At 42.4% G+C, this 12,945-nt stretch overlaps 1 protein-coding gene across 1 annotated transcript; it reads right to left on the minus strand.

The window, feature by feature from the left end:
• Positions 1 to 792: 792 nt before the first annotated feature.
• Positions 793 to 5,806, minus strand: krt8 (keratin 8). Its single transcript, XM_037685021.1, has 8 exons — positions 5,249 to 5,806; positions 3,545 to 3,753; positions 3,003 to 3,063; positions 2,798 to 2,893; positions 2,367 to 2,531; positions 2,133 to 2,258; positions 1,788 to 2,052; positions 793 to 1,698 (listed from the first exon to the last, which is right to left on the minus strand). Exons 1-8 carry the CDS (start codon positions 5,681 to 5,683, stop codon positions 1,409 to 1,411), a joined length of 1,647 nt encoding a protein of 548 aa, XP_037540949.1. The 5' UTR covers positions 5,684 to 5,806; the 3' UTR covers positions 793 to 1,408.
• Positions 5,807 to 12,945: the final 7,139 nt, after the last annotated feature.

Below are 12,945 nucleotides of genomic sequence, written 5' to 3' on the forward strand. Positions count from 1 at the left end.
CATTAGTGAAAAGGCCAGACTTCAGGGGTATCTGAGGCAGGCCTGAAACACAAGAGTCAGGGTGGCATCTGGGTAATACCAGATGGCTAGGCCTCAGACTGACGAAGCCTCTTGAATGAGGGGCGAAACGTTTCTTTTTTAACAAAAAAAACGAAGTCCAGATGACATGATTCAACCTTTTTTGTTGTTATATACCTGGATGACTGAGAAAACAAACTTAATGTTGTAGACAGTTCTGTTATGCAAATATATCTTTATTTTTATGAATAATTACCATTTTTCCCCAGCTTGTACCAGAAAAAGCTACACACAACATATTAAGAATGTAAAAAGCATTAATCTTCTTATAATGTATTTAGTAGAACTGACTGATCCATCCATCAATCCGTCATCTTTACCCGCTTCTTCCTTTTCAGGTCGCAGGGGTCACTGGTGCCCATATCCAGCTATCACTTAGCAAGATGTGGGGGACACCCTGGACAGGTCTTCAGACCCATCACAGAGCCACATAGAGCCAAACAACCATTCACTCTCACTCACACCTAGAGACAATTTAGAGTTACCAATCAGCCTAACGTGCATGTGTTTGGTCTGTGGGAGGGAACCGGAGTACCCGGAGAAAAACCATGCATACACGGACAGAACATGCAGGATCCACCCAGAAAGGTCCCAGGTCAGGATTTGAACCGGTGACCTCGCTGAGAGCAACAGCTCAACCATCTGAGCCACTGTGCTGCTATTTCTGTGTAATTATTCTTTCTGTCAACTTTGAAACTGAAAATAAAGACACCGTTTTACTCAGTAAACACATTTTTATTCAGTTTGGTAGCAAAAACAGCACCTCAGGACAAATGTGTGACATGTGGGCAGCTTCCTAAGGGGTTAAACAATTAAAGTTAAAAGGACACGCACAGGGAAATCACTACCTACTGTAGCAGGCTAGTTTAGAACATTAGTTGTCCAACAACACTGGAGCTCAGTTTCACTACATTCACATTCCTTTTTACATGGGCTCTGTCCATTTAATTCAACACAACGACCCTTCATATGGATTAAAAGTTGCATAGACTTCATGGGAGTGTGCTATGACCTTTTTTCCTTTCTAGTTGCAATTTAAGCACTTTTAAATTCACTTTTTGATGCAAAACTACTTCTTTTAGTACAAACCATCAGACATTAGACATACAGAGTAAGTTCTTTGGTCCCGTTCAGATCTTTGGTAGTGTTAGTGTCATTTATTGCTTTATGGAAAACATGTTTGTGCTCTGTCAGAGCGTGGTTGGAAGGCATTTTTACTTCAGACTTGTTTATTACGATAGTTGAGGTCATGTGAGCTGTGAGTATAAGACTACCAGAGAGGAAGAGGAGCTCGTAGCAGACAGGTAGCTGCACTTCTACACTAGACGCTTCAATCCTCAATGACTTCGGAGGACTCGGACACCACTCTTCCATCCTTGGTCTCAATCATCTTGATGACGACGTTCTTCTTGCTCTGGGTGGTGCTGTAGCCTCCGGCGCCACTGCCGCTGCTGAAGCCGCTGCCGTAACCGCCGGCGTAACTGCCTGAGCTGCTGCCGTAACCGCCTGCGTAACCGCCGGAGCTGCTGCCGTAACCGCCGGAGCCGCTGCCGAAACCGCTGGAGTAGTTGCTCGAGTAGCTGCTCTTCATACTGTCCATGGGGAAGCCGCTGTAACTTGCTGTTGAGAAAAGAAAAAATGTAAACGTGAGAAGGTTTACCAGGATGCAACCAGCAGAAGCTTCAGTATCGGAGGAAGAGGTGACTCACTGCTCTGTTGGGAAATGTTGATTGCCTTGATGCCGCTTGCCAGCCGGTCCTCCTCTCCTTCCAGCAGTTTCCTGTAGGTGGCAATCTCGATGTCGAGAGCCAGCTTGACGTTCATCAGGTCCTGGTACTCTCTGATCTGGCGGGCCATGTCCTGTTTGGCTCTCTGCAGGGCATCTTCCAGCTCCTTGATGCGAGACTTGGCGTCCTTCACTGCCAGCTCGCCACGCTCCTCAGCCTCAGCGATCTGAGCCTCCAGGTTAGCCCGCTAGAAGTTCGTTTTTAAAATACAGTTTCAATCCAATCAAATGATTGCAAAATGGTAGAGACCAGTGGGTTTTTCCATACCTGTCCCTTGATGGCATCAATCTCTGATGTCAGCCTCTGGATCATGCGGTTGAGGTCTGCGATTTCTGTTCTGGTGGCTCTCAAGTCATCTCCATATCTGCTGGCAGATGTCTGCATCTCCTCATACTAAACGAGTGTCGGAAAAATAAACTATTACGAACTTTTCCAACTTTTGGTGTGTACGCAGTATGATGAGAGCATAAAATAAATACTTTTTAAAGATTCCTCCATTACCTTTGTCTTGTACCACGTCTCGGCCTCTGCACGGGTGCGGTTGGCGATGTCCTCATACTGTGCCTTGACTTCAGCCACAATGGAGTCCATGTCCAGGCTACGGCTGTTGTCCATTTCCACAATGACTGAAGTGTCCTTGATCTGGGTTTGGAGCTCACGCAGTTCCTGAGGAAATTTTAACAAAAGCCAAGTAGAAGGTGGAAAAAAAGGCGTTAGTCATCTTCACTTCTTGAGGAAACCCAAGCAGCTAACACACTTCCACAGGTGACATGAGCATCAGCTCAAGATGCAAAACAGATGTTAAAAAGACATGCATCCAAAGAAGAGGGAGCCCATTTCACAGTTACATTGCAAAACTTATAGGAATGCTTTGTATATCACGGATAACGCTGGAGCGGTGTGAATAACGTCAAATGCCATTTGGGCCGTACCTCCTCATAGATCGACCTGAGGAAGTTGATCTCGTCTGTCAGACTTTCCAGCTTGGCCTCCAGCTCAACCTTGTTCATGTAGGCCTCATCCACATCCTGCAAAAACAGAACATGCTCATTAAACTGGTGCGCCAAAGAAAAAGAACTGATCTGTGCACAGACGACGTATCTCAGCTGAGATAAGTGGAGTGATAACGGAGGTTACCTTCTTGATGAGGACAAAGTCGTTCTCACACTCTGTGCGCTTGTTGATTTCATCTTCATACCTAAGAATTGAGAAAAAGAATAGCTTTGAATATTTAGAAGATGTCGCCTCATGTTATGTTTATACGATACTGCAACATTAGGTGGAGCTAGTGGTCCATGCTTTCCCCTGAGACTCCTCTAGCACAGTTTTCTCAGACTGTCAGGGAGTTGTTTTTTATATTTATCCTTCTGGTGCAGTGTATTTACTTCATTTATCTTTGGGCAGCAAGTAAGTTAAAGTTCCTGTTGTAGCATTGTCATGAGTATGTTTAAATACTCCCCTTCCTCAGAATTCTTGCTATGGAAATGTTTTAAAATAGCCAGCACCGTTAAATAAATTGTACTTCCTGTATAATGGGTGTTTGTAACATGCTTCCTTAGTGTCGTAATTCCCTTAGGTTTGTGTGATGTAAGTGAATGGACACATGTAGGGAGGAGTCCACTCTAAGATGTGCTGGAAAGCAAAAATCTCACTTGAATGATGAGACACTTGACACTCACTTGTTCTTGAAGTCCTCCACCAGGCCCTGCATGTTGTGCAGGTCAGCCTCCAGCTTGACCTTGTCGTTGCCCAGGCTGTCCAGCTGTCTGCGCAGGTTGGTGATGTAGGCCTCGAACATGGCGTCGATGTTGGAGCGGGTGGTGGTCTGGCCCTGCAGCAGGTTCCATTTGGTCTCCAACATTTTGTTCTGCTGCTCCAGGAAGCGGACCTAACGTTGAGGAAAAAAAGAGAACAAAAGTTGAAATGGTTGCTGTAAATCACTGACCTACATTTTTGATCTCCGACACGAGATGAATTCTTCCTGGTCTCTGCTTGTGAAAAATAACAACCCCCCCCCCCTCCCCACGAAAGAGTAATGTCTCTGAAAAGCATGTCTGAGGTTAATGCTCTATTAATTAATAATCAGGATCAGCCTCACAAGGCCACCTACGCTCCATGTATAGTCTTTGTTCTTGTGCTTTTCTTAGTGTTTTGTTAGAGAACGCTGCTTTGTTTGTTTTATTTTTATTTATTTTTTTTTCCAGACAGGCTATCAGGAAGGTCTGCAAGATATACATGCATCCTGACAGGAGGTTGGTGGTTGGAAAAAAGGCTGAGATGAACAAATGGAACTAGTTAACCCCTCTCCTGGACGCCTTCCTGTTTTTTCAAAGAAGTGGAGAAAGGGGAGTGACGAAGCTTCATCCAATGACGGATGCAGAAAGATAAATATTTAACTGCGAAATAACTGATGAGGAATATGTGGAGAGCAGAAAGTGAGGAGTGATTTATTTGTTAAAAAGGTGGGGAGTGTGCATATTTGTGAACATTAAAACGGAGATAGCGAATGCAGATAAGTCGTGGACGTTGCTCTTTGCTGATTAAATTTGATCACCACCTTTGGTTCTCGTTTAAACTTAAATGGGCTCTACAAAGAAATGACAGATACACTGGCTGAAGCTTCATCTGCCCAGTGTTGACACATGCAAAATACTTTTATCTTAATTTAATCACTGGGCCGAGAGGAGGAGAGTTGATGTGTTGCCAGTCATCTGGCATTGACCAGAACCTGAAACCACCAGGCCTTTTTAAATATTAACCCGCCTCTGAGACCTCGGGGACTGATACTCTCCTGTGAACACAAACGCAGGACAGAAATGCGGCCGATTTTAAAAGATTAAAAGTTGATCTATTCATGCAGCTGGTGGACACTCCTTATATAGTGTGTCAGAGGAAATAAAGGGCATTGATAAGCAGTCATTACTGATGCAGTGTGTGTGTGTGTGTTTGAAAGGAGTGGGGGCCAACAGGGCAGCAGAAAAGGCCACACCCCAGCTAAGGGAGGGACCATTCCCAAGGTAACTCATATCACAAGTCCTGAGCTCTGCCTGACACACCCTAAACTTTTTTTTTCATTCTCAGCTTCTTTTTTTACACGTCTGTTTTCCATTACTACAAAAGCCAGAGCCAAAAGACAGAGGGCCAAACCCTGAGCTGCCTGGGTCTCATTTGTGGGAAGCAAAAAGCATAAATCAGTGTTCTTTTTGCAGAACAAGTGACAAAATCAGTATTACGGAGCATGTGGTGAACACACAGGCCTTTAGCTAACGTTGCATAATGATGTCACATCTGTGAGACCTCTTTAAAGCGCCGTAACTGAACTTTGAAACTTACAAAAGCAGTTTGTCACTTTGAATTAGATACTTCTGATTTCAGACCCTTACCTTGTCAATGAAGGAAGCAAAGCGGTTGTTGAGGCTCTTGATCTGCTCTTTCTCCTGGGTGCGCACAACTTGGATCGTGGGGTCAATCTCAAGGTTGAGGGGGGCCAGCAGACTCTTGTTGACTGTCACGGCGGTGATGGGGGCCTGGGCAATTCCAGCTCCTCCAAAGCCCATACCCATACCCATACCCATTCCCATACCCATTCCCATACCTTTGCCTCCTGCACCACCCATCTGTGAGCTGACGCTGTAGGCAGAGCTGCTGGTGATGCCAGCTCCCCCGAAGCCCCTGCTGCCGGCACCACCTCCATAAGAGCTCATCACTGTGAAGCTCTTGCGGGCGTTCGTGCTGCCTGGTCCAGCATAGGAGCTGCTGCTGAAGTTCCTTGGGGCAGAAGAGCTCCTGTAGGAGGTGGATGTGGTCCTGTAAGACATTCTGAAGTAGTTTTTCTTTCTTTTGAATGAAATGGGTTAGGAACCGTCAGACTAACTGGCTCAGTTGGCAACTCAGGCAGTCAGGCAGGCCAGCAGAGGAAGAGACCAGAGAGGATAGACAGAGGGGAATATACGGAGGAGTTTTAAAGCCTGCCCTTCTTGTGGGAGGGAACCTGTTTCAGCCATGATTGGCTACAGATCTGGGTGAGAGGGAGAACTGGGCTGAAACTTTACACTCCTATGACACACCGTCCAGTCAGTCAAAACCATACCCTCCTCTGTTTTTGTCAGGCTTCCCTAAGAAGAGAAGACAGTCTGTAGGGGGTGAATGCACAGATGTGATACTTCGACTCTCACTGTATGTTTCTCTCAAAGTATTCAAATGCATGGCGTCACGTGTGGTGCATCTGAGCGTGTTTGTGATTGGGAGCTGGTCATTCTGCAGGTGTTTAGGGTTTGTTACTGTACGTCAGGTTGTGACCAGTTGGAGGTGGTGCTCGTTTCTTTTGTAACATCAAACAATGAACGTGGAATGTGATTTGCACTGCAGTTAATCCAGACCAATAAGCTTTCCAGTACAGCCAGTTTTGGGTGTTTTACATATTCAAATAGGAGCCACGGCTGGTTGAACTGTTGAAAGCAGTCCTTACATGTAGAAACTCACAGCAACTACGTTTGAATGTGATCAATTTTTATTATTTCAATTTATCTTTAATTAATTAAATACCTGAAATGTTGAAGCAAGATTGTTGTTTGCAGCTTCCTACATGATCTATAACAGAACTTCACTTGATATCAAAGAGTTGTGCCTCTCCTGTTTGAAGGGATAATGAAAGCAACAAAAAAAAAAAGATAGATTAAGTGATTATCAAACTTTAGATTAACTCAGTGTAACGACTTCAACTAGACTGTGTGCTGAACTTTGTTAATCAGTGTAATCCACGCCTGGTGAGTCACGTTGACCCAAAGGCAGCAGAAGGGTTATAGTTCATTCATCTAGCTCACTTTAACATCATCTATAAGAAATATATAAAAACACAAAAGCAAATGCCTACTTCAAGTTTTCAAGGTTCAATGAGACTTTATTGTCATTCACATCACATGTGATGCATGAGGTGGAATGAAACTGTGTATGCAAGGTCCGAGTTACACCCAAAAATAGTAAAAATATAAAGTATATTAAAAAAAGAAACAGTAAACAAGAATCTAAGATATATGCTAAAAAATATAATATATTATAAATAAGGTGCACAGCAGCCTGAACATGAGTCTGTTGTGAGCAGATGGGTATGAATATAGCAGCTTATAGGTAAGAAATCAGCAGCATGGATAAAGTGTCAAATCTCTAATTAAAGTGACATTACAGTGATTTGTCTGGTTAGAGATTCATGAGTCTAACAGCCTTAGGGTAGAAGCTGTTCCTCAGTCTAGTGGTTCTACACTTAATGCTCCTCAACCTCCTGCCTCAGGGGAGCGGGGCAAAAAGTGTGTGTGCTGGGTGAGTGGGATCCTTCATGATGCAGGTGGCCCTCTTCCTGCATCTACTGGTGCCTGTGATTTGGGAAGGCAGACTCCAACAGACTTCTGTGTAGCTTTCACCACTCTCTGCAGAGCTTTCCTCTCTCCAGAAGAGCAGCTCCTTTGCCACACGTTGCTGCTGGTTGAATGTCATCATCGTTGCAAAATAATAACACTCACAGCAGCAAAAACTTATTAAAAACCCAATACACTGAAAAACACTGTTTTGTTTACTGTATACCAAAAATATGAATGACTGTACTGCAGACTATGCATTTACATAGTATTATTGTAAGAGGTACAGTACTGTATCCCTCACTACTTTGCAGTTTGACTTTGGCAGACTCGTTCTTTCGCAGTTTTTCGACGATTGTCAACTTTAATTAAGGATGCACAATATTATTGGCATAGTATCGGCCAATATTAGTGTTAAAGTTCAATATCGGACATCGGCCATTCCATGAAAATAACTCACCAATATGAAAGGCGCCATTTTTACCTGCAGCGGCAGCACAATGTGATGACATTGCAGCGGCAGCACAACACGATGCGTCACGTGCACCTACCTGATCTCACGGCGGAGAGGAAAATTCAAAATGCCGGCATTGTGAAAGTTTTATTTTTCGTTGGTGAGGATGTCAGATTCAGAAGATTTACAGACTACGTTGAGCCTCGCTACATCATCCCCAGTCTGAAATATTCTTCTGACGCAACATTACCCGAGTTACAAGCCGTCATTTCCGACGTCATTGAGAAGCTAATAACCGATAGCACGACTTGTTGGGTGAGTTTTACCACAGACATTTGGACGTCGTGTTAGCCCCGTTAGCATGATTAGTCTTACGGCACAATGGATAGACAAAGACTTTGATCTTAAAAAGTCTGTCCTTCATGCACAGGAGTGCAGAGGATCCCACACTGCAGCTATAGGAACCTGGAACAAGCCTCCACAAGTGAGACAGCATCGCAGGTGACTAATGCTAATAAATAACATTTAACACTTTTCATTTAATACAAGTTAAAGTGCTATGCATATCATATGGCTGTTACAGAATATGTCACCAGCTCTTACAGCTGTTGCACAATTTTTGTAGCAAATAAACCTAAATAAGAGGGCTATGTTCTGATTAAAGAACGTATATAAAATATTGGTATCGGCATCAGTTATCAGCCAAATAAGTTTTTTATAGATCGTCATAACGAATATCGGCCAAATATCCAATATCGTGCATCCCTAACTTTAATATTACTCATGTTATTGGGATGGTACAGGATAAAATGTTAATGAAAAAAATTGAAATGCTTCGGACAGGTGCTGTCATTTTGTAGTTTTATTTCGCCAGTTAAAGAACTACACTACCCAGAAGCCAACAGTGCTTCCGGCCGCTGCTTTCTGCAGAAATGGAGGGAAAGTCTGAAGTAACGAGCATCTATTAAGCGCACAGAACTGGCAGGAAAGTCACAAATAATCCTGAAGCTTCATGAATCTCAATTATCCACGTGCACATCAATCTGGATGGGGCGGTGGGCTTCCTCACTGCAGGGTAGGTCTGCAAAACTGGAACAGAGCCCGACCGGAACCGAGCTGCTGTTCTGCAGAGCTGGTGAATAAAATTTTGCAGTACTGTACAGTACTTATACAAATGTTGTTAAAATTACGAAGGTTTAAGAATTTAGAACATTGCAAGAGTGTGGGGAAATGTTTATACAGCCTTAAAATATATATAAATACTAAAATAAATATATCATTCCTACTTTGCGGTTTTCCACTTATTGCGGTGGTGTGTGGAATGTAACCCCCGCAATAATCGAGGGACTACTTAATTAGCAGTTGCCTGTGCTGCAGAACTGCATCCCATCGTCTTTCCATGGGTAGCTGAGAATTAGACAGGAACAAAAATCAAATAAACTAAAACAGTTTTTTTGACTTGTTGTAAAGTTGTTATTGACTTGATAAAGTTCAGTCTTTCATTTGTTTACTGTTAGAGAAACAAGTTGTAAACAGGCTCAGGAACAATATGCATTATATGAACAATGAAGGATTTAAGAAGGTTTATTAATTCAGTTTTCCTCAGTTATCGATGAAACTATATTGCCTTTCAAGCAGCTCCAAAAAAAAAAAAACATTTGTATCTTGTGGCAAGGTATGGTTGGAAGACAGTTGGGCCTTTGGGCGACCCCCAAGCTTTGTTATGAGAGAAACCAAAACCACATGGGCTGGTTTCCATCTGAAACCAGGTCAACAGCACCAACCAGCCAGCGCCTGTCATCACTGGTCTCAAGGCTTTAGAGCCTCTCAGCTGAGGGATTTTAAAAACAGGAAACGCCACCAGTCTGGGTTCACACGTGCATAACTCCAGCTGGTCTCAAACAGATTTATCACCTATACATGACATGCACTCCTGTGAGAAAAAACTGATTTATATAAACGTCTTCCCATCATTCGTGACGGACGCCGGTGTGTAAAACTGAATCACAAATTCTCACACTGCTGTGACAAAAGAGACACCATTATCCCCGTTCTTCGTGTCTTCATTGGCGATTCATCGTGATCGTCAACATGTAAAAATGCCTCTCAACTCCCTGCTGTCGCTCCACCAATTCCAACCCTGTATTCTTCTCCTCCCCCATTTATTTCCACCTCTGCTCCCTTTCAAGAATGAGTCATGAGCCTTGGCAGTACCCATCCTACCCCCTCCACAATACCCTCTCCCCTCCATCTTCTTTCACGCCAGTGCCTCTTTGTTTCGTTATCGTCATGGAAACCCCCCTGAAATAATTTTTTAAAAAACACTCCCACTGTTTTTCACTCGCCAGAACAGGAGCCAGTTTTAGAGCGGGCCATTTGTAACCACACCGAGTTCCAAAGAGTCCTGTAAAAACATACAAAAAAAAGGAAAAGCTTGTGGCAGCTCTGATATAATGCTGTGAATCCAAGTTAAAGCTTTTGTCACATGGAAAACACTTGGCAAGGAACCAAACTAAACAATGCCAAAAGGCACTTCCTGTTTTGTTTTGTAAAATCCACATGGCAACGGTGAAACCCCTGTCATTTATTATCTGCTGGGTCTGAATCATGGTTTCATGTTGGACTCAGACCTACTGAAAATCAATACATTTAGCAATAAATTGAGGAACCACATTTCAGATTATGGCATGACTGTCACTCAGTACTTTTAATAAGTTCTATACAAAAAAATCATGTGCTTTGAGCAATGCTTACTTGGGCTAATATTTATTACGCTGCTGTAAGTAAAGTTATGTTCTTGAACTATTAAAGGAACAGTTGTGGTCTTTCTATTCATGCCTTGGAAGAAAAAAAAAGCCATTTTGCCTGACCAGTTTTAACTTTAAGACTATGTGTTTCTAATTAAAACAAGTTATCGAAAAATTAAAATATTAGTTTTCAGAGGAAGTGATTTTTGCAGTTTTTCCACATCTTTATTGCTGTTGTCAAGTCAAATGTATTTATAAAGCACGTTCAGAAACAGCACCTGTTACCAAAGTTCTTAACAATAAAAATCAAAGGCAGTAAAATAATGAAAAAGTAAAACCAAAAATTTATTAAAAAGCATACCAAGAAAAACATAAAAACAAAACACAATAAAATACTTAAAATCACAGTGTGTTTAAAGTCAGTGAAAACAGGTGTGTTAAAAAAAAAAAGAGATTTAAAAACAGGAAGTGAAGTGGCCTGTCTAATGTTGGGGGCAGACTGTTTCAAAGTTTAGGGCTCATGACTGAAATAGCCCGATCTCCTCTGAGCTTCAACCTGGTTTTGGTACAACCAAAAGCAGCTGGTCAGATGATCCAAGCGCCAAAGAAGGAACACATGATTGAAGTAGATCAGAGAGATATGAGGGTGCAGGGTCATTTAGGCACTTAAAGATCAACAGGAGATTTTTTTTAATCAATTCTGATACATAGGAGGGAGCGAGGGAAGGAAAGAAAAAACTGGTGAAATATGCTCAAACCTGCGAGTTCCTGTTAAGAGCCAAGCTACAGCATTTTGGACAAGCTGGAGACGTGAAATGGAGATTTGACAAACTTCAACATAAAACGCGTTACAGAAGTCTAGTCGGGTTGTAATTTAAGGACTATTTTTCAAGGTCAGATCTGGTCAACACTGCAAGCTCAGCTATCTGCCTTAACTGGAAGAAACTTTTCTGCAGAACAGAGTTCATCTGTTTATTAAATGTAAAGTCAGAATCCAAAACCATCCTGAGATTTGTAACAGACTGCTTAAGATAAGGCTCAAGAGAGTCAAAGTTTACAGGAACAGAGACAACGGTAGAGCTAGGGCTAAACACAATCACTTCAGTTTTCTGTTAATTGAAACTTTAAAAAAATGAAACCATCCATGCCTAATGTCATCAAAACATTTGGGTGAATGGAACAAAAACTACTGGGTTTTAAGAGTATATAAATCTGATAATCATCAGTATAACAAAGAAAGACAATGTTTCCTCAGGATAGACCCCAAAGGGAGCAGAAACTGTGAAAACAGAAGGTGTCCAAGAATCGAGCCCTGCAGAACCCCGCAGAAAAGAGGCAATGAAGCAGATAAATTACTAACATTAACACAAAAGCTCCTGTTGCAGCTCCTGTTGTCCTGAGTACAACTAAAGACTTAAATAGTATGTTATATTATGTTTAACTTGTTATATTTCTTATTTTAAATTATTGTTTCAGTTATAGATCCCTGATTTTGACACCAGTTTTCATTTTGAGTTGTCTGACGTCAGTGTTGTGTTGATGTTTGTTCCACAACAGTCCAGCTGATGGTCAACACCACACATAGTCTCTAATGCTCCTCCTCAGACTCTTTATCTCTGGTGTTAAACCCATCTGTAATCTCTAAATCTGTGTTTGTGAGAAGCTAAGTGTTTGTTTTCCTGCAGCAGGTAAACAAAATGTGGTATAAGACTGCAGCAGACATTCCCATCAGTCATTTCAGTGAGCTGTTATCATAGTTTCATCACAACCCGTCACATGCTTCGAGTGTTTGTCGTAGCAACAACTAGCAGAAGATCAAACTGTGTGTGTTGGCGGATCATAAGCAGGCGTTTTGACGGGGTGAGTGGGACTTGACGGTCCGATAAACAAGTAAACACACATAGATGGACCTTTACACTGCGAGCGCTGCAGCACTGTAGAAACATCTCATTTGAGCTGAGCTCCTGCACGGTGTGTCACCATGTGGGTGGGTGTTTACGGGCATAACTCCCCAACCTCTGTGCTCTGGTCTACCATAAAACACAAACAGGGTGGAGGAAATGACTTTGTCTTACTCAACTTTTAAAAATGTGTAGAAAATTATGAAACTGCAGAACGAGGTCTGGTTCCAACTCTTCTCCAAAATGCACCAAAGATTTGCAGAGTTTCTCTTGCACAAAGTTCGAGTTGGTCATGCTTCTTTAAGCTGGTGCTTTCAGTGTTGTTTTAATGCAAACTGCACCTTGAGGTGGTCCTGCAGCTCTTCCTGACAGGATACACTACAATCACCTTGCACTTTGAGCAACCCTTTTTGTTTTAACACTCCATTTGTGAAACAATGAGGCGTCTATACCATTAGGTTGAAAATGACCCACCCTGTCAGTCTCTGGAGACTTGTTTGGATGTATTTTTCTCTGGATTAACAGGTTTTGTTGAATATTCTTGATAAGATTATGTCAGAGAGCAATCCATATTAGCCTTAAGCACGAGGCCTCTGGAACAGTGATAAGATGTTGTAAAGTAAACAT

This window comes from Nematolebias whitei, chromosome 11 (genome assembly GCF_014905685.2).
Source record: "Nematolebias whitei isolate Nwh7 chromosome 11, NemWhi1, whole genome shotgun sequence".
Taxonomy (NCBI): Eukaryota; Metazoa; Chordata; class Actinopteri; order Cyprinodontiformes; family Rivulidae; genus Nematolebias; species Nematolebias whitei.

What these genes read in the sequence shown, in the direction of transcription:
- krt8 (XM_037685021.1), bottom strand. Translation starts at nt 5,683, where the DNA reads ATGTCTTACAGGACCACATCCACCTCCTACAGGAGCTCTTCTGCCCCA. An exon ending in ACTTTGTCCTCATCAAGAAG is followed by an intron (nt 2,894 to 3,002) that starts GTAACCTCCGTT and finishes CTGTTTTTGCAG; the next exon opens with GATGTGGATGAGGCCTACAT. An exon ending in CAACATTTCCCAACAGAGCA is followed by an intron (nt 1,699 to 1,787) that starts GTGAGTCACCTC and finishes TTTTCTCAACAG; the next exon opens with CAAGTTACAGCGGCTTCCCC.